Genomic DNA, 20,201 nt, shown 5'->3' with positions numbered 1-20,201 from the left:
GATTGGCTGGGTCTTCTTTTGTTGCCCTGCACAGGAGAACGGAGCTGGAAAGCAGGTTAGTGGGGTGGGGAGGGAATGGGGATTTTGCAGTAATCTTCCCCTGGGAGTGAGGAGGGAATGGAGATTTTACAGTATCCTTCCCCTGCCATGCCTACCAAGACACAGCCACCATGCCACGCCCACAAAACTGGTAGTAAAAATTTTTTGAATCCCATCATTGATCTGAGTCCAGACCTCCATGAATTCTGTTGTCTCTTATCTAGTGTGAGTTTGCCTTAACCATTAGTAGATCAGATTTTTGTCTATAGATTGCGTTTAATAAACCTTTAGTGCTTTGAACCCAACTCTTGTTTACTTGTGCCTGATATTTAGTAAGGATTGAAGGAGAAATTTTCTGACGGTGAGAAATCAACCCATGGAACCAGTGTTGGGATTGAAATTTTTTTACAACTGGTTCTGTGGGCGTGGCAGGGGAAGGATACTGTAAAATCTCCAGTCAGAGGTGGTATTTGTCGGTTCTCTGAAGTACTCAAAATTTCCGCTTCTGGTTCCCCAGAACTGGTCACAATCTGCTGAATACCACCTCTGCATGGAACAGCTTTTGCCTTCAGAAATTGTGGGAGCTTCATCACTTGAGACTTTCAAGAAGAGATTGGACTGCCATTTGTCAGAAATGGTGTAGGGTCTCCTGCTTGGCCAGGGGGTTGGACTAGATGACCTACAAGATCCCTTCCAACTCTGTTAATCTGTAATCTGTAAAATAGAACATGAATGCGCTTGTACTATTGTATACAGAAAATGTTGTGGTTTAATTTATTCCAGAATGATTTCCAAGAAACATTAGATAGACTATAAACGATGCAATCAAGCCATCCTTACATGGTTTTGTTTACCATGATTTATGCATATTTAAGGCATAAACTGTAGCTTCGACACCACAGTGACTAGTTTCTGCCAAGCTACAACTGACCAAACCTCATTATGGCTTAGTGTGATATATGAACCGGGTCTAAGAGCCAAGCACAGGGAATCATCCAAAAATGAATCTGTGGCTTCCTTTGAGATCTTCCTGTTTCCAAATCATAATGGGATAAGGAGTTTAATGTGATGTGTGTAAACCCAGTTCTAATCTCCAATTGAAATCTATATATTTCTCACATGTTTTGTGATTTCTGGCACACTTGTGACGACTTCCCAAAAGAAAAAAATGGAGAAGCTGACAGGAAGTTGGAGGTCACACTTCTCCCACTGTTTTTGACTACTAGTTGTTGTTGTTGTTTGTTGTTGTTAGTCACATTTAAGCTCATGCCTGTTGGTTCAGTGACTCCATCCAGCCACCTCATTCTCTGTCATATCCTTCTTCTATTGCCCTCAACCATTCCCAGCATTAGGCTCTTCTCCAGTGAGTCCTTCCTTCCTTCTCATTAGGTGGCCAAAGTATTTGAGTTTCATCTTCAGGATCTGGCCTTCTAAAGAGCAGTCAGGGTTGATCTCCTCTAGGACTGACCGGTTTGATCACCTCACAGTCCAGTGACTACTGGTGGTCATTCTATTACCTGTTTAAGTAAGTAAATACTGAGTTAATTATTGAAAGATATACTCTTGTTAGATCACAGACCGTCAGCGTTGGGTGTGACAAATAAAGTCGGTGTAAAATTTAACATTCCTTTTGGTCACATCAGATTGCACCTACTTTCTCTTAAAGGATGACCCAAGAGGTCACAAGATTGCCTAGTAGCTTATAAAAACATGACAATATTTGCACACCTCACAAACATAGAATCAGAGAAAACTGACCACAGAAAAAGATTATTGAGTCTGCCCTTTGAGCTTATTTGGTTTTTTTTTTAAAAAAAAAATTATTCATTTTATTTAATGATTATTTTTACATTTTATTTATTTTTTATCATAACACTTTTTCAGCTTACTCTTGTTCTACTGCACAAACCTCACTTTTTAAATTTAGAATATGTGGCCTCTGAGCTTTATCATTTGCTTATATTACAACGTTCTACTAATTCATAACAATGACTTCTGGATTGCACGTTGTGCTCTTCAAATCCCTACATGGCCTATTTGAAAGATTGTCTTTTCCCAGTTACATCTACCTGTCCCACCAGACCAGCCTAATAGCAATAATTCCCAGAGCAGGGAATAGCAATAGCACGGAGACTTATATACCGTTTCACAGTGCTTTACAGCCCTCTCAATAGAGTCAGCATATTGCCCCCAACAAATTGAGTCCTCATTTTACCCACCTCAGAAGGATGGAAGACTGAGTCAACCTTGAGCCTGGTGAGATTCAAAGTGCCAAGTTGCAGGCAGCTGGCAGTCAGCAGAAGTAGCCTGCAGTACTGCACGCTAACCACTGCACCACTGAGGAATGTTATGAGTCCACTCTCTTTAAGGAGATCTATCTGGTGGGGACTATGAAGAAGGGCTGTCTCAGTGGTGGCTCCCTCCCTATAATCATCCCTGCAGAAATAAAATTGGTCCCCACTCTTTGGAAAGACTCAAGAGTGGGATTCAGCTGGTTTGGACCGGTTCAGGCAAACCGGTAGTTCTGGCGATTAGTTGGCCCTGCCCCCTTGCCCCTGCCCTAGTCTGTCCTTTTTGCAGCCTAGCTGATTTGCACGGCACAAGGAGATTGCCGCGCCTCAGCTGTTTTTCTCACTGGGGCTGCAGCAGAAGATAGAATAGAACAGAATTCTTTATTGGCCAAGTGTGATTGAACACACAAGGAATTTGTCTTGGTGCAAATGCTCTCAGTATACATAAAAGAAAAGATACATTTGTCAAGAGTCAAGAATCATAAGGTACAACACTTAATAATAGTTTTAGAGCTGAAAATGGGTGGTTTTGAAACGCTGTGTGCCCGCACAAAATGCACACTCACCACACCGGTTGTTACAGGGTTGAATCCCACCGCTGGAAAGACTCCAAAGACATGATCTTGCCAGCAGGGTGATAATGGAGCCTATCAAATGGTTGGTTTGATTGCTGTCATCAGTGGGGTGAAGACTTAATTGGGTTTTGTATTTGGGGTTTTGTTTCTGTAAGCCCTCGAGAATCACCATGAGTGAGTTGATTGGCCATATACAGGTGGTCCTCAACTTACAACTGCAACTGAGCCCAACATCTATGTTGCTAAGCGAGAAACTTGTTAAGTGTAGTTTTGTCCCAATTTTACGACTCTACCTTGCCACCTTCATGAAGGGAATCATTGCAAGTCTCAAAAATGTTGAGTCTCTAGAAAAAGTGCAGAGAAGAGCAACCAGGATGATGAGGGGACTGGAGGCTAAAACATATGAGGAACGGTTACAGGAACTGGGCTTGGCTAGTCTAGCGAAGAGAGGGACTAGTGGAGACATGATAGCAGTGTTCCAATATTTGAGGGGCTGCCACAGAGAGGAGGAAGGGGTCAAGCTATTTTCCAAGGCATCCAAAGGCCAGACAAGGAATAATGGATGGAAACTGAACAAGGAGAGATTCAACCTGGAAATAAGGAGGAATTTTCTGGCAGTGAGAGCAGTCAACCCATGGAACAGAAGTTGCCTTCGGAGCTTCCAGGAGCTTCACTCTGGAAGCTTTCAAGAAGAGATTGGACTGCCATCTGTCAGAAATAGCGTAGGCAGGGTTGGACTAGATGACTTACAAGGTCCCTTCCAACTCTGATTATCTGTTTTCTGTTATCACTTCTTGAATGAGAAACACAGTTGTTAAACAAATCTGGCTTCTCCGTTGACTTTGCTTGTCAGATGGACGCAAAAAGGGATAACATGACTCTGGGACACTGCGGCCGTCATAAATTTGAGTTAGCTGTCAAGCAGCCAAATGTAATTCATGTAAACATGCAGATGCAGGAACAGTCATAAGGGTGAAAAATGATCATAAGTCCATTTTTTCAGAACCATCGTAACTTTGAATGGTCACTAAATGAAGTGCTGTAAGTTGAGAACTACCTGTAAATATTTTTAATAAATAATAAGTCTGAATATTCAGGCACATCCTCTCATTTATAGCTTTGTTATCTCATTACAACGGTCCTTTTCAAATGTTGACAATATTCTCTCTCTCTCTCCCCCCCCCTCTCTCTCTCCCTCCCCCTCTCTCCCTCTTTCTCTCCTTCCCCTTCCTGCCCTCTCTGCCTCTTTTTTTCTCTCTCTCTCTCTTTCCCACAGCCATATAATAAATGAACTGATAGAAACTGAGCGTGCTTACGTGGAAGAACTTCAGAGCATAATTGAGGTATGTCGAGTGTCTTACAAAACGTGAGCATTGAAACTGAAGTCAAAAGCAGCACAGAGGTTGCTTCTACTCAGAAGTTTCAGTAAAACTATCTGGTTTTATTGGTGAAAGTAATGTGGACCTGCATTCTTGCTTTTTAAAAGTGGCACCTCAACCTTCATGCATTTATCATGCATTTATCCTCTCATCTATCACATGATTCTTTGTTTTTGGAAAGGTTCAAGTCCCAAATATGGCTAGGACAACCTCTGCTTCAGAATCATAAAATAAACGTGTTAATAAGTAAATGTATTTATTTATGGAAGCGATGCTTCTGGTGTCCCATGTTAAAATGATTGAATTCTGGGAGTTGAAGTCCACACATCTGAAAATTGCTGATGTTAAGAAAGACTCATCCTAGGCCCGTGATGGCAAACCTATGGCATGCGAGCTGCAGGCAAACTTACCTCATGCGCGTGCCTCACAGCTACTTTTTGGGCGATTTGAGGCCTTTTTCAGCCTCCCAAAGGCTTGAGGAAGGCTTCTACAGGCTTCTGCAGGCTTTGCAGGCCAAAAACTAGCCCCGTTTCGTCACTTCTTGTTTTTCTGAAAATACCAGAAGTGACAAAACGGGGCTAGTTTTCGGCCTGCAAAGCCTGCAGAAGCCTTCCTCAAGCCTCTGGGAGGCCGAAAAAGGCCTCAAACTGGCCAAAAATCAGCTGTGAGGCACAGTGTAGGTAAGGGGGGGGGGTGGGGGGGTGGAGATGCATGCATTGCCTTCTGGGTGCTGGCATGCGAGCGCGAGTGTGCAAGCATGCACACAATTTTTGGCACAGGAGCCCAAAAAGGTTAGCCACCACTGTCCTAGGCAATGTCTGGAATTCAAAGCCAGCAGGTTGATAGGGAATACATGATGAAAAATGAGAAAACAGGCAAATTTGGTTATATTATGAAATGACTACAGGTGGTAGAATTCATAACTTTGAGTTTCAAAATCTGGATTGCTTTGGTGCAGAATATATCTAACTTTGAGTTCAAAGGGAAGGCCCAGATTTAACATTTCTTAAGCAATCTTAGAATGGAAAAACTGATGGAGGGGCAAGAAGAAGATACTTCTCTGCTTCTGATATTTTACTCATTGCTCATCGTTTTGTTCCCCTCTCACTGTTCTTTTCTCTTAAATAGGGCTATGCATCAGAAATGGACAACCCTGCTTTAATTCACTTGATCCCAGCTGTAGTTGTGAACAAAAAAGAAGTTCTTTTTGGAAACCTCTCAGAAATCTATGAATTTCATAACAGGTTTGTGGTGGGACTCCGAATGCAGCTATAAAGTGTTTCTTTGAAGGACGTGTCTTTTAGAGGCCCTAGAACATCAGTCCTAATCCTAAACTTAACTACACTGACTGCAATCTATGGACTGCAACAACTGGCTTCATGCAATATTTTTAAAATAAGGAAATAATATATCTGAATATTTTAAAGCTCACTATGGATTGTATGTAACATCTACATATGGTCATTATGACTTTCAAACTTTAGTTCTTAGTTTTCCTTCTGCAACCATATAGACGTGAGGGTCATCCAAAAAAGCTTTTTGCATGGAAACAAATTTTACCAGATAATTTAGTGAAAGGTCCAGACAACCTGTGTTTTCATTTCCAACTAAATCAAATATAAAATAATATGTCATTTTACAACCAATGTGTGCATGACTAACTTTCTGGGTCTGCCAACAATGTACTCTGGAGTGAGAATAAGGCTGGCATTGCTGCACTTGAGAACTTGACCTGCTGAAAAGAATATTTGTAGCTCAGGTGCATTGATGATGTTACCTAGTTTGTTAATGAAATGTCTGTACGAAAACAACCAAGGACCCAATAGAACTATCTAAATGAGACAGCAGCAACTAGCAATCTTAAACAGAAACTCTGTTTTTCTCAGTCACGTGACTTTGCTTGGCATCCATTTTGCTGGAATTGTGTTTGCTAAACAAAGACTGCCTATATTTTCCAAAGCAGTGCAAAAATAATTGAAATTATACTCCGCAGACCTCCGTTAATCTTACTTGCTAGGGGACCTTGTAGCTTAAATTCAGGGGAAGTCCTCACTGAAGGACCACTTTTAAACTTTTGCTGTCATTTTGTGTCCATTCCAGAATCTTCCTCAAAGAGCTGGAAAACTGCATAGAAAAACCTGAGCTTTTGGGTCGGTGCTTTTTAAAAAGAGTAAGTGAATCGCAGTGTTTCTTTTAATCTGGTTTCTTAATGGTGTTCTGACTGACTTCCTTTTGCATTCGATATTCTTTTCAGGCTGGACTTTCAGAGGGCAGCCAAATGAGAAGTCATGTGAGGTTAAGAAACGTGCTTGGGCAGTTAACAAATAATCAAAGACATAAAAAAGGTCACTTTTTTGTTCCAGTTAGTTGGCAGGACAATACTAGAGTTTTTCCTTGTCCCACATCTTTCCATTTCCATCTTTCATTCTCTCCCTCACAACTTGAGAAACATAACTTGAGAAACAAAAACAAGTAATCCTTGATTTATGACCGATTGCTTAGTGACTTACGATGGACCCAGAAAAAAGGGACTTATAACCCAGATTCAAACTTTCAATGTTTGGGCCACCCCCACAGTCATGAGTGCTTAACATCTGGTCTGCATTACGGCCATTTGCAATATCTTTCAATCATAATTGGTGGTGCAGTGGTTAGAATGCAATGTAGTGGAGTCTGCTTCTGCCGGCTGCCTGCAATTTGGCAGTTCGAATCTCACCAGGCTCAAGGTTGACTCAGCCTTCCATCCTTCCGAGGTCGGTAAAATTGAGGAGCCAGACTGGGGGCAAATATGATGACTCTGTAAACCGCTTAGAGAGGGATGTGAAAAGCTGTGAAGTGGTATAAAACTCGTAAGTGCTATTGCTATTTATTATTATTTTTATTAAATTATTCAACGCCCATCTCATATTGAAACAACTCGATTTAAGTTATTTTGACCAGAAGCTAACATTTACTTCCAGCTTCCACCCAAAAAAAGTACCTCATAGTGGAGGGGTCCCCAACCACTGGGCTGCGGCATACTAGTAGGCCGTGAGGTGTTTACAACCAGGCCACAGAAATGGTGTGCTGAATTTGCTTGCACAAATGGTGCTCCTCACACAGAACAATCCCCTCCTCCACCCCTGATGGCCCACAAAGCCAGAAAGATTGGGGAAGTCTGCCCTAGTGAATAATGGCTTTGCTTAACAATGGAGGCATTTGCATTATGACCACCATATTTGCTTAACAATCACCACAAAAAAAGATTGTAAACTTGGGCATGGTCCTGTGGCGATCCGCTTTACAACCGTTATGACTTACAACTGAAATTGAGGGCTCCATTTATGATCATAAGTGTAGGACCACCTGTACCAGAATAGGAAAAAGAGAAAGCATTTTGAAATTAAAAAAAAAATGTGTAAGGACAAATGTGACAGTTGGATAATAGTAAGAGCACACCTAGAATACTACATCCAGTTTTGGTCACCACACTATAAAAAAGATGTTGGAGACTCTAGAAGGAGTGCAGAGAAGAGCAACCAAGATGATTAGGGGACTGGAGGCTAAAATATATGAAGAACGGTTGCAGGAACTGGGCACGGCTAGTCTAGTGGAAGTCTAGAGCAAAGTGTGCTCTCACAGAACTGGTTGTTAAATCGGTTGCAGCCCACCACTGAGCAAATGTCTTAGCTAGTTAAAAGAAATACTGGCAAAGAATAACCACCTGAACTATAATGGCATATTTCACAAATGTTTAAAGTCAGGGGTGGGATTCTACCAGTTCAGACCGGTTTGGGCGAACCGGATGTTAAATTTATACCTGGTTTGCTGAACCAGTATTTGAACCGACCGGCTGGCCCCGGCCCACCCCGCCCCTCCCAGGAGTCTCCACATGGCCCATTTTCAATGCAGGTAAGCGTGCAGAGGATCTAGGAGGGGGAAAAACTGGCCTTCCGGAAGTCCAGAAACGGGCCTGTTTCTGGCTTCTGGAGGGCCTCCAGAGCCAGGGGGAGCACGTTTTCACCCTCCCAGAGACCTGAGGCTCCCCTTTTTGATGCAGGTTTCAAAAAATGGTTGACCCCCTCTTTTTTGTGGCAGCCCTATAGATATTGGAAGATTGCTATCACGTTATCCCTAGTCCTTCTTTTCATCAAACTAAGCATGCTCAATTCTTGAAACCCTTCTTCATGTGTTTTATCATCCAGTTCCCTAATCATCTTTGTTGCTCTTCTCTGCACTCTTTCTAGTCTCAACATCTTTTTTAATATTCTGGTAACAAAACTGGATACAGTATTCCAAGTGTGGTCTTAGCAGGGCATTATAAAGTGATATTAACGCTTCATGTGATCTTCATGACATTGGTTTCACTTTCATTGACCCGTGGGACAATTCAAACCTATGCAGAGTACCATGAATAGACAAAGACAGTCAAGTGGATTTTGAAGTTGAGCTTTTGGGAGTTGAGTCAACCAAGCGTCAGGCCTAAGGGCTTTAGAGGATGTGGTGAAAATGCAGTTAAATCACTAGAGCAGCCAGGAATAAACTCTTAGCTATTTTGGAGACTGGGAGAGTTTCAATGAAACTCCAGATGTGGTACCTAAATATCATAGAGGTTGTAGAAAGAAATGCACATTCCTCAAATTATATTCTGTTTGGTTTTGGCTTCTCAATGGCTTTAAAAAGTCCTGGTTTTAGCATGATTCATAAGCCTAAAGCTAAGTTTGGTCTTAAAAATATGAAGTCTGCAATAAACATGATGCAAAGTTACAAAAGAAGAGGTTTGCCCATTCTGGCAAATGTATTTGGGGTGAAAGCTTCTCCTTTGGATAGGTTGATTGACATGATTCAACACTGATGTCCTTTGTATTGCAGAAAGAAGATCTTCAGATCTATGAAAAATATTGCCAAAACAAGCCAAAGTCAGAGGCTCTTTGGAGGCATTGTGGAGACAGCCTTTTTTTTCAGGTAGGCTCAAGAAAACGAACCAACTGAAACACCGTTGTTCTCCTTGGTTAGAAGATCCAATGGGTTGGCCTAAATCAGTGTTTCTCAACTTGGTGGCCATTTTAAGGCCTTTGGACTACAAATCCCAGAATTCTGAGAGTTAAAGTCCACGCATCTTAAAGTAGCCAAGGTTGGGAAACAATGACGTACGTGATCTCTAAACTCCTTTTCAACGTTGTGGTTCTATGTGATCTGTTGCATTAATATGCTTACTAACTCACCAAAGCACCTAGCTGCCAAATAATATGGACTGATTGAAAGCATCAGTATTTTCCTCTCAGTGAGGGCACGTCCGCACAAGTGCAGGGCTCTGTCTTTTAATCTGTATTTAATTACTGCTTTGCTTAGATTTATTTATTAATTTTCCACCTTGTTTCCAGTAGCTCAAGTAAGCTTATTTGTTTATAGATTTTGATGTATGAGGCTGCGCTAAAATTACCCAATCCTCTATGGTTGAACCTGGGCTTCTTGGATGCTAATGTAACATCCTATCCACCACTCCATATTACAAGCCTTTATGGCTGCCATCTTGGGGCCTCAGTGGATGAAGGAGGAGGAGAAAGAATTGTTTAGTGGGCTACGACAGGAGTAGAAAAATCAGTACTTCTGCCATTGACCTTCTCTGTTTACTTCCCCACTATACAGATAGTCCCCAACTTACGACCATAAAAGATCCTGAAATTTCTGTTGCTAACCAAGACGATTGTTGAGTGAATTTTGCCCCATTTTATGACCTTGACACAGTTGTTAAGTGAATCACTGCCGTTGTTAGTAACACAGGTTGTTAAGTGAATCTGGCTCCCCCATTGACATTGCTGGTCAGAAGTTCGCAAAAGGGGATCACATGACTTCGGAGACACTGCAACCGTCATAAATATGAGTCAGTTGCCAAGCATCTGACGCTGCAGTGACCATAAGTCATTTTTTTTCAGTGCTGTTGCAGCTTTGAATGGCCACTAAACAAATGTTCGTAACCTGCATGGCCCAAAGCACACAAGCACCACAGTGGTGGGATTCTAAATTTTTTATTACTAGTTCTGTGAGCGTGGCTTGGTGGGCGTGGTGTGGCTTGGTGGGTGTGGCTTGGTGTGCGTGGCAGAGGAAGGATACTGTAAAATCTCCATTCCCACCCCACTCCAGGGAAAGGTTACTGAAAAATCCCCATTCCCTCCCTACCCCACTAACCTGATTTCCAGCTCCGTTCTCCTGTGTAGGGCAACAAAAAAAGACCCAGCCAATCAGCTGGGACTTGGGAGGCGGACAATAGATGGGGGCGGAACCAGTCAGAGGCGGTATTCTGAACTACTCAAAATTTCTGCTACTGGTCCTCCAGAACTGGTCAGAACCTGCTGAATACCACCTCTGAACAACCACCATTCTTTCAGAATATGTTGTCTCCATATCTTTCCATTTCTTTCCATTTCAAATTTAGTGTGCCTGTTTAAAATAATTTAGGAATGTCCATTCTATTAAAGTTTCCACTTCAAGGTTCAACAAACAGCCATGCAAGAACTGACTTATGTGTTTCTCGAGGAAGAAAATAATAAAGCTCAAACAAGGTTGTTATAATTTGTGGCAGGCTCCATTGTTGTTAATGCCAGGCTCTATTACATTAATAACCACCTGTAACAAGAAGGATGGAGAATGAATTGCGAGATCCAATGTTGGTCTGTCATGGAGATCCATGATTTATTCTTCCAAGCTTTCGAACCCGTGTTGGAAACCATCCTCTCTACTGGAATGTAGAGGGAATATACTGTATTTATGGAGACGCAACAGTTGCTGGAATTGGGTGTGTCTAGTTTAAGGAAAAGAAGGACTAGGGGTGACCTGATAGCAGTCTTCCAGTATCTCAGGACTGCCACAAAGAAGAGGGAGTCAAGCTATTCTCCAAAGCACCTGAAGGCTGCACAAGAAGCAATGGATGGAAACTAATCAAGGAGAGAAGCAACCTAGAACTAAGGAGAAATTTCCTTTCAGTGAGAACAATTAACCAGGGGAACAACTTGCCTTCAGAAATTGTGGGTGCTCCATCACTGGAGGTTTTTAAAATGAGATTGGATAACCATTTGTCTGAAATAGTAGAGGGTTTCCTGCCTGGGCAGGGGGTTGGACTAGAAGACCTCCAAGGTCACTTCCAACTCTGTTATCCTATTCTAGATAGTTGACTGAGTTGCTTCTGAATATTATCTTTTTTTTCCAGGAGTCAAATAATGTTTAAGGTTCCCTAACTTATATTACGGTCCTTGCATATTTCTAACAAGGTCACCTCCCTTACTCTTTTAATCCTACGTAGCTTCTTCTCTGGTAATATCACACTACTAACTAGAGCGTACAAAACATTTGCTAGACCTATACTTGAATACAGCTCCTCAGTCTGGAACTCGCATTACGTATCTGATATTAACACAGTTGAGAAAGTCCAGAAATATTTCACAAGAAGAGTTCTCCGCTCCTCTACTCACTGCAGAATATCTTATGCCACCAGACTTGAAACTCTAGACCTAGAAAACCTAGAACTACGCCGCCTCTAGTCCGATCTAAATATAGCATATAAAATCATACATTGCAATGTCCTACCTGCAAATGAATACTTCAGCTTTAATCATAACAATACAAGAGCACACAATAGATACAAACTCAAGGTTAACCGCACCAAACTTGACTGCAGAAAATACGACTTCAGCAACAGAGTGGTCAATGTTTGGAATACTCTACCTAACTCTGTGGTTTCTTCCCCAAACCCCCAAAATTTTAACCTTAGACTGTCTACTATTGACCTCACTCCTTTCCTAAGAGGTTTGTAGGGGGCGTGCATAAGCGCACCAGTCGTGCCTACCATTCCTGTCCTATTGGGTTTTTTAAATTTTTCTTACAAGTATCTATCTCATGTATTCAAAACTATATTTATTCTTATACCTGTACCTTGTAAGCGATTGACAAATCAAATAAATACTAAATATTTTATAAGAAGATTACTACATTCTGCTAGAGAGAAGTTCCCTGAGGGTGGGCTTCAGCACAAATCCAAAAGCTTGGAAGACTAAACCTCTGGTCCCAGTGACCGACCATCATTGGACCCTGCAACATTGTCCTGGGACATGTATATTTGCCTTTGTTCATGAGAGATTGAATCGCTAATGCCACCAAGACTGTCCAGTAGCTGCCTGAACTATCCTCTGGCAAACACACTATACATGTTCATGGCCAGAACAATGGAAGTTCCAGAAGAGGAGAACAAAGCACATTTGAGTGTCAGCAAAATGAATGATCTTTGCAAGTTAGCATCCGAATCTCTTTGCAGGAAAGGAATGGCAATTGGACGTTTACTGTGCTGAACGAGACAGACCACTCAGATGAACTGCTATATATATTTTTCTTTTTTGTAGAAAGTCAATGTGAACTTCTGGTGACTGTGCTTGGGGAAACCCCTGCAGTTTTCTTGGTAACCTTTTCAAAAAATGGTTCGTTCTTGCCTTCTTGTTAGGGCTGACAGAGATTGACTGGCCCAAAGTCACCCAGGTGACTTTGAATCTAAGCTGGGATTAGAACTAAAGTTCTACTGGTTCTAGTCTGATTATCTTTAACTGCTATATCAAACTGGCTCTCATATTACACATCAATGTATTTTTTTTGTACCAATGTATATATTTTTTGGTGTTATTTGTCAATGGAGATTCTCAGTCATCCAGGTCATGGTTGTCCCAAAGATGCTTTTTTTCAAAAGGCAACTGGATTCCATTTTTTTCTTGAAGTCATTTCGCTCCTCACCCAAGAAGCATCCTCAGTTCTGACTGAATGCTGGGGAATGGAAGGATGTATATGTCAACCCTGAAGCTGACCTGACCAGAGCCATTTTGAGGCTTCAGTGTTGCCACACTGGAGCTGGGGGATAGGGAGCGGGGTGGAATTTAAATAGCTGGGGTTTTGTAGCCAAAACAAAATACTTTCTCCTGGGAACCAAGGACATTTCTACAGGTGACCAGATGAAGGAGGGGCAACCGGATGGCACCCTGATTGGACCATGTGACTGATTGTTTGAAAAAAGGGGGGAAACTTTTACTTTTAATAAGGTGAAAAGCACGGCAACATTCAGAGTCAGTTTTCACCAGATCGTGCCAATACGATATATCCAACAAAACTATTATTTGAGGAACCTACCTGCCTTGGAGTTCTGTTTGCTATGGGCATATTACTTGGAACCCTGACATTATATCCTTTGCAGTCACCTGGTTGTTAGCACTTTGAAGATGGCTCATTGGCTCTTTAATTCCCCAGCATTCAGTCAGAACTGAAGATGCTTCCTGGATGAGAAGCAACACCTCTTCAAGAAAAAAGGTCCATTTGCCTTCTGAATAAGATCAGTGGGACAGTGTGCTATTTGTTTCCTAATACCATCTAATCTCTAAGACATACAAATATATATATTTTTTGTAAGACCCAACCCTCTTTTTTATAATTGGCCATGTATGGTGGATTGACATTTGAAATGAGACACAGGGAACTGTCTCTGAGAAAATGCCAACCCTGAGAGAACTCAGGTAGCAGTATTTATTGAGAAAAACACAAGCAAATATACAGTATGCATATTCAGAAAACAATGACCTCAACAGGAGATTACTTCACCAGCATGAGAACACACAATCTTGGAAAGTCCCAGATGTTACCTTGCTAGGATGAGATCATACAGCCACGGAAAGTCTCATGGGAAAGTTTGGAAAGTCCCATGAGAAAGCACAACTGTGTACCTTGAACTTTCACCCATTTTCCTGTTCCTTCTAAACTGGCAGAATCAAAACAGGATGAGGCACTCTGAGCAAAGATACTCCTACCCCCACCAAGAATGCCCACATCTCCCTAGACTTACTGCTAGTATTCAAAGGCCTTACAGAAAATGATAAAATGATCAATAGATTATATTACCACATTCCCTCCTTTTTTATTTATTCAAAGATAGGGGTGTTTTAGTGGCATAGTACACAGTTCCCTCATGACCTGATCCCACACGCCGGAAGACTGAGGTACACATTTGTAATAGATTAGGAATACATTGAATAAAACAACATAATAAGATACATATAGCAATAATAATAACAACCCCTTGCAATAAGGAGCGAAACCATGATCCATCAGGAAGCCAGGACCACAGACTGTCCCAGAATGATGCATTAAACCCATCGGCTCCAGATTGATGCTGAGCAATACGATCTTCCATGTCCTGAACAGTCTTTGTAATGTTTGGCTCATAATTATGTATAAAAATACAGCAATGCGAATGAATTAAAGCACAAACTCCTCCTTGGGCAGCTAACATAATATCTAAAGCATATCGATTTTGCAAAGTAACTGTACGAATTTCAGACATTTCTACATTAATCATCTTAATATTCTTTATAGTATCATTAAACATAGCAACAGTAAAATTATTTAAAATATGAATATCCCTATAGTTCATAGCAATTCCCAAAGGCGGGATAAGACCTCGAGAAATTTGTGTCCATAGATTACCTCCCATGGTTAGACCCGAATCCAATTCCCGGCGATTTGGGATCCGAACATCAGGAGGTAATGTATCTAACTTATAGATAACCGGAATGACAAACCCCAAAGTACATGTCCCTGACCAATTTGCAGGATTTGTCGATATGCCCACAGTCCGCATAAAAACCAAAACCCTTCCAGCTGTACATAACCTTGTTGACTTGCCGCTTGCATCAGATGTTTCATGTCTAGATATTGATACTGGCCAAATCGTCAGACTCATTTTTCCCATTTATCCAAGTTATATTGTTCTCTGAACCATTTGTCCACTTAATAGTGTAATTGCAGACACTATGATTCCCCAAGAATTGTGAGTTTGTAATGTTTTGGAAACATAAATGTGCTGGAGACTGCAGTGCAGTCTTCACCTTGACCGTGAAGTTCATGGCATATGAAATGTTATGCTTTCCGGTCTGCAAAGTAGACCGATTAAATGGAACTCCATGTAGAGTCAGTCCTTCTCCCACTCTCCCAGGAAGGTGCATACACAACCAACAATTGGTGATGTTCAAGTTTTTGGCAGTTGTGCGCAAATCTTTAATGTAATTATTATCTGTCCACAAATCATCGCCCAAATCTCCGGCACGCTGAACATGCTGTCGCTGCTCTCTCCGCACCCGAGCAGCCCAGGACAGATTAGGCAGAATCAGCAGGATCAGGAACCACAGATGCGCCATCCTGCTGTTCCGAAACTTCCTTCACAGGTGCCTGCGAATGATCAGGCCGAGCGCACCGACCAGGAACCCAACGAATTTGACCAAGATGTTCAACTGCTGCATAACCACGTCCCCACGTTATCAGCTCAGCAGGAACCCATGCCGGATCCGGAAGAAACCACACCAACACCCGAGGTCTCACCGCATCTGTAGAAGGAGAAGAAAATGCCTGCTGGCCGCGCTGCAGGGGGTTACCAGACAAATTTAAAAATTTAAAGTATATAAAGCTAGATTTAATTGATCTTGAATCGCGGAAGCCCCAGGAGCTTCCCTCCTTTTTATTTAATTTAGTCAACATGGTCTTGAGCGTAGCATGTGAGCAACAAAACACACATTCACACGCTGCTCCAAACATCCTTGTAACAGCAAAAGCAATCTTAAAATATCAGGTGATATTCCAGGAGACAAATAAGAACCTGCTACAAAGGGTAACAAATTATACACATACAATGAATCCACTATTAAATTAAAATCCTGATTGTGAAAATTTTGAAAAGCCAAAACTACAGCAGCAAGTTCTGCCTGCTGGGCAGACTTCTGCTCTGAAGTCACTTTTGTATGCCAAATTCAGATTTATCTTTCCAAACACAAGCACCAAAAACTTTCCCTCCATCAGTAAAAACTGTAGGAGCATCTGATATGCCCAATGGTATCATTTCTTACATTTTGGGCACACTGATTTAGGACGAACACCCTGTCCCATTGATCTCTTATTCTGCTGACTTTGACCTCCTCCAGGAGCCCGACATTGCGCTTTAAAATGTCCAGGCTTCCCACAATTGAAACAATTCCCCTTTTGAGCATGTCCTGTTTGTAAAGCCAGAGCTAAAGTTTCCATGTTAAAAGACTGACTCCCTACCTTTCTACATGCATTAATCAAATCTGCGATTTCTCTCTCTCCACTTGCTACCAGTGGATTTAAAATCTTTTGCAATCTGTGTTAGCTTGTTCTACTGCTAACTTAAAAAGCAACTCTTTCTGGGCGAATTGATTATCAATTTGTCTTTCAATAGCCAATTTCAGTCTGCTAATGAAATTTTCATAGGGTTCATTGTTCCCTTGTTTGATGTTAGTAAAGGTCTTCTCACCACCTTCGCCGTCAGGGAGAGACCCTATGGCTTGAAAAATTATTTGTGGGAGAAGAGCGAACCCCTCATCAGGCATACCATCTCTCTGTTGTTCCACTGTTGTAAAATTACCAGCTCCGTAAAGCTGATCTGGGGTAACATTTGCTGTTCCCCTCTGGACTGCCAGCTGTCTCCATTTCTGATCTAACACCAAATATTGAGCTGGAGTTAAAATCATATTCAACAGAGCTTTCCAGTCAGCCGGAATCATTTTATTTCCATAACCAACTGCTTCTAACAATGCCTGAGTATATGGCGATCTAACACCATATTCTTTTGCTGCTTGCTTAACTTCCCTCAGAATTCTGAGCTGTAAAGGCTTCCACTCCCGCTGCGGATTCAACGCAGCATCCATGACAATTTCTACTGGATTAAGTTGAACTTCTACTCCAAACTCCACCAAATCATCTCCTGATAATTCCCCTCTATTCTTTGCTTCTTGAATAGCTGCAGTAACTGCATCCACCTGAACCCTTAAAGGTAAACTCTTATCCTCTGACAAAGTATTTCTAGCGCCGGACAGTCCCCCAGATTTATCTGGAGGTGCCGTCGGCGGCAACAAACGTACCGCATGGTAAAGCGGCAAACCTTCTTCGGGGGTGCTAGGAGCGGTTGTTCATAAGTAGCTAACGCATCCATAATCACCCTCCAGGTTAACAAAATTGAAGAAGGGCACGAGGTTCCTCGTGCAAAAATTTCCCTATCTTTTTCCAGGACTCTACTTTAATACTACCTCCCTCCGGATATGACTTAATATTTTTCCAAACATACTGTAGTAAGTCCTCAATTTCTTTCTTTCCTACAGCACAACCCCTACTGCCAATTCCAAACCCAAAACTATTCCCAATGATCCTCTCAATTCCCTGATGTGCTCTTTCTGAGCCTTCGAGAGATCTCCCCCATACTCACGAAAGAATCTATCTTCGTCCAGCGAAGAAGATGAGGGCCAGTCGGCGTCCGCGACGATGAGTATAGGATGCGGGAAGCGTATAGCCTTCCAAGCTATCACGTCGGGGTCACCATTTATGGTGGTTTGACATTGAAATGAGACACAGGGAACTGTCTCTGAGAAAATGCCAACCCTGAGAGAACTCAGGTAGCAGTATTTATTGAGAAAAAACACAAGCAAATATACAGTATGCATATTCAGAAAACAATGACCTCAACAGGAGATTACTTCACCAGCATGAGAACACACAATCTTGGAAAGTCCCAGATGTTACCTTGCTAGGATGAGATCATACAGCCACGGAAAGTCTCATGGGAAAGTTTGGAAAGTCCCATGAGAAAGCACAACTGTGTACCTTGAACTTTCACCCATTTTCCTGTTCCTTCTAAACTGGCAGAATCAAAACAGGATGAGGCACTCTGAGCAAAGATACTCCTACCCCCACCAAGAATGCCCACATCTCCCTAGACTTACTGCTAGTATTCAAAGGCCTTACAGAAAATGATAAAATGATCAATAGATTATATTACCACAGCCATGGGCTAACCAAGACATTGGGCTTATAAAAACAAAAAAGATTTTGAGCTTTTTTTAAAAAAGTTACATTTGTAATTTCGTTCTTAGTGTACCCTATTAGACCAGAATAACCTCATTCTCTTTTTTTTTCTTACTTTTTTTTGTTTTGCAGGAGTGTCAGAGGAAATTAGACCATAAACTCTCCCTTGATGCTTATCTTTTAAAGCCGGTCCAGAGGATTACCAAATATCAGTTGCTTCTGAAGGTAAGAGAATGGCTTATCTGCTAACAAAAGTAACATATTTTTGCAGTTCTTAATTGCACAAGAGGGTGACTGTTCAGTCCATTCTAAAATTGGGTTGATGCTGAGCATGGGGTGGAGTGGGGAAACAAATGAATGCAGCAGAAACAGAATAAGGGAGTTGGAAGGGACTTTGGAGGTCTTCTAGTCCAACCCCCTGCTCTAGCAGGAAACCCTATACCAGGGGTGTCAAATTCTATTTCATTGAGGGCCACAGCTCAGGGGGAGGGGTGGCCAGTGGGCGTGGTTGAGGTGGGCATGGCCAGCTCGACACCCTGTAGCTCTCTGCCAGCGAAAACGGAGTTCAGGAGGGACTCCTGGGCTCCGTTTTCGCTGGCGGAGGGCTGCAGGAGGCCATCGCAGCCAAAAACAGTGCTCCTGAGCTCCATTTTTGCTGGCAGAGGCACTGCGGGCCAGATCTAACCACTCTGCGGGCCAGATCCGGTTTGACACCCCTGCCCTATACCATTTCAGACAAATGGTGGTGTTTTGTATCTGGTTTGGGCAAAAAGATCCCATGGCAAACAATGGGTTTAACAACTGAGACAAAAAAGGGTGTAAAATCAGGTCTGGTCACATGATTATCTGTTTTATAACCTTCTCAACTCCTATAATAGGCAGGCTTCATTGTGGTCGTAGGATGAGGAGTCCCTTTATTTCATGATATTAAATGATATTTCATGATATTAAATAAACTTGTATACAACATTGTTTCCTTTCCTTTCTTGGATTGTATACTAATCAAGAACGGATTGACAAAAACAACCATTTTTCTTCCATGTAAGGATGTCAACATTCGGCAGCATTTTAAGGCCTTGTGATGTGACATTTGCTTTTTTTTTTTTTAATTCCCTTTACAACCAGGAAATGTTAAAATGCAGCAAGAATTCAGAAGGCACTGCCGAACTGGAAGAAGCTCTCGCAACAGTTCTTGATATCATCAAGTCGGCAAATGATTCCATGCACCAAATAGCAATTACAGGCTATGAGGTAAGCCTTGTCCTCCCACACGCACACAAAAGCAGTGTGCTAAACCTTAGCAGAATCTTTAAAATAAGTTGACTCCCAACTCCCAGAATTCCAAATGCTGGCTGGGGAATACTGGGAATTAAAGTCCATGCATTTTAAACGGTGTCATAAAAATATCCCAATAAAGAGGAACACAGACAGACCACAAACAATAATTCTTACTTAAAGATTCAGAGGTTTATTTCATGAGCAATTTGAAACATGAATAGCCATCCTAACATTACTTCCATCAATCATTGCAATGAGATCCAGTGACATATCCAGCAAGGAATAACTATGGCCAGTGGCCCCGAACTCATCCCAAGGCATTCTTTTTATACTTTTCTGAACACATTTCACAACTTACTTCCTGTCTTACTGACAGACAATCTCCAAATATATCCATCTACATCTCAAACCTCTACCCACTGGCTACTTTCAGTTCCTTATTTCTCGTGGTTTCGTCCTTCTATATTCAAATATATTTATAAAGCTATATACTTTGCAATATCATGTGTCACAATTAGCAACAGCTCAGCAGGATTACAAATAGTTCTGGTACGTTTTGAAATCATCCTATCTAAAACTTGGGGTTCATGTCTCTCTATTCTGGGGCCTGCTATCATCCAAAGGCCTTATTGAATCTGATAGATCATTAACTTATATTTTTGTTTTCCACAGGGCCTAAGTTTGAGAAACATGGTGATAATGTATGTTGCTGAACTCTTTCAAACAAAGGAGATTCTTGAAATCTTGTTGTTTTAATAAGGATATTT

General features: G+C 41.7%; 1 protein-coding gene across 8 annotated transcripts in view; it reads left to right on the top strand.

The window, feature by feature from the left end:
* Window positions 1-20,201, top strand: part of MCF2L2 (MCF.2 cell line derived transforming sequence-like 2) — a 222,745-nt gene that overhangs the window by 159,595 nt on the left and 42,949 nt on the right. For all 8 annotated transcript variants that reach the window (XM_087965413.1, XM_087965407.1, XM_087965410.1 and 5 more), the window contains exons 16-21: window positions 4,182-4,248; window positions 5,413-5,528; window positions 6,385-6,454; window positions 9,136-9,228; window positions 18,289-18,381; window positions 19,282-19,407. In XM_087965413.1, the coding sequence (XP_087821539.1) occupies window positions 4,182-4,248; window positions 5,413-5,528; window positions 6,385-6,454; window positions 9,136-9,228; window positions 18,289-18,381; window positions 19,282-19,407 (565 nt within the window). The remainder of the gene's footprint in view (window positions 1-4,181; window positions 4,249-5,412; window positions 5,529-6,384; window positions 6,455-9,135; window positions 9,229-18,288; window positions 18,382-19,281; window positions 19,408-20,201) is intronic.

Source organism: Notechis scutatus, chromosome 4 (assembly GCF_049901735.1).
Source record: "Notechis scutatus isolate UNSWTSFEM ecotype Mainland chromosome 4, rNotScu1.2, whole genome shotgun sequence".
Lineage (NCBI taxonomy): Eukaryota > Metazoa > Chordata > Lepidosauria > Squamata > Elapidae > Notechis > Notechis scutatus.
The sequence above is the reverse complement of the archived record's forward strand: the minus strand, read 5'-3'. Positions and strand labels throughout refer to the sequence as shown.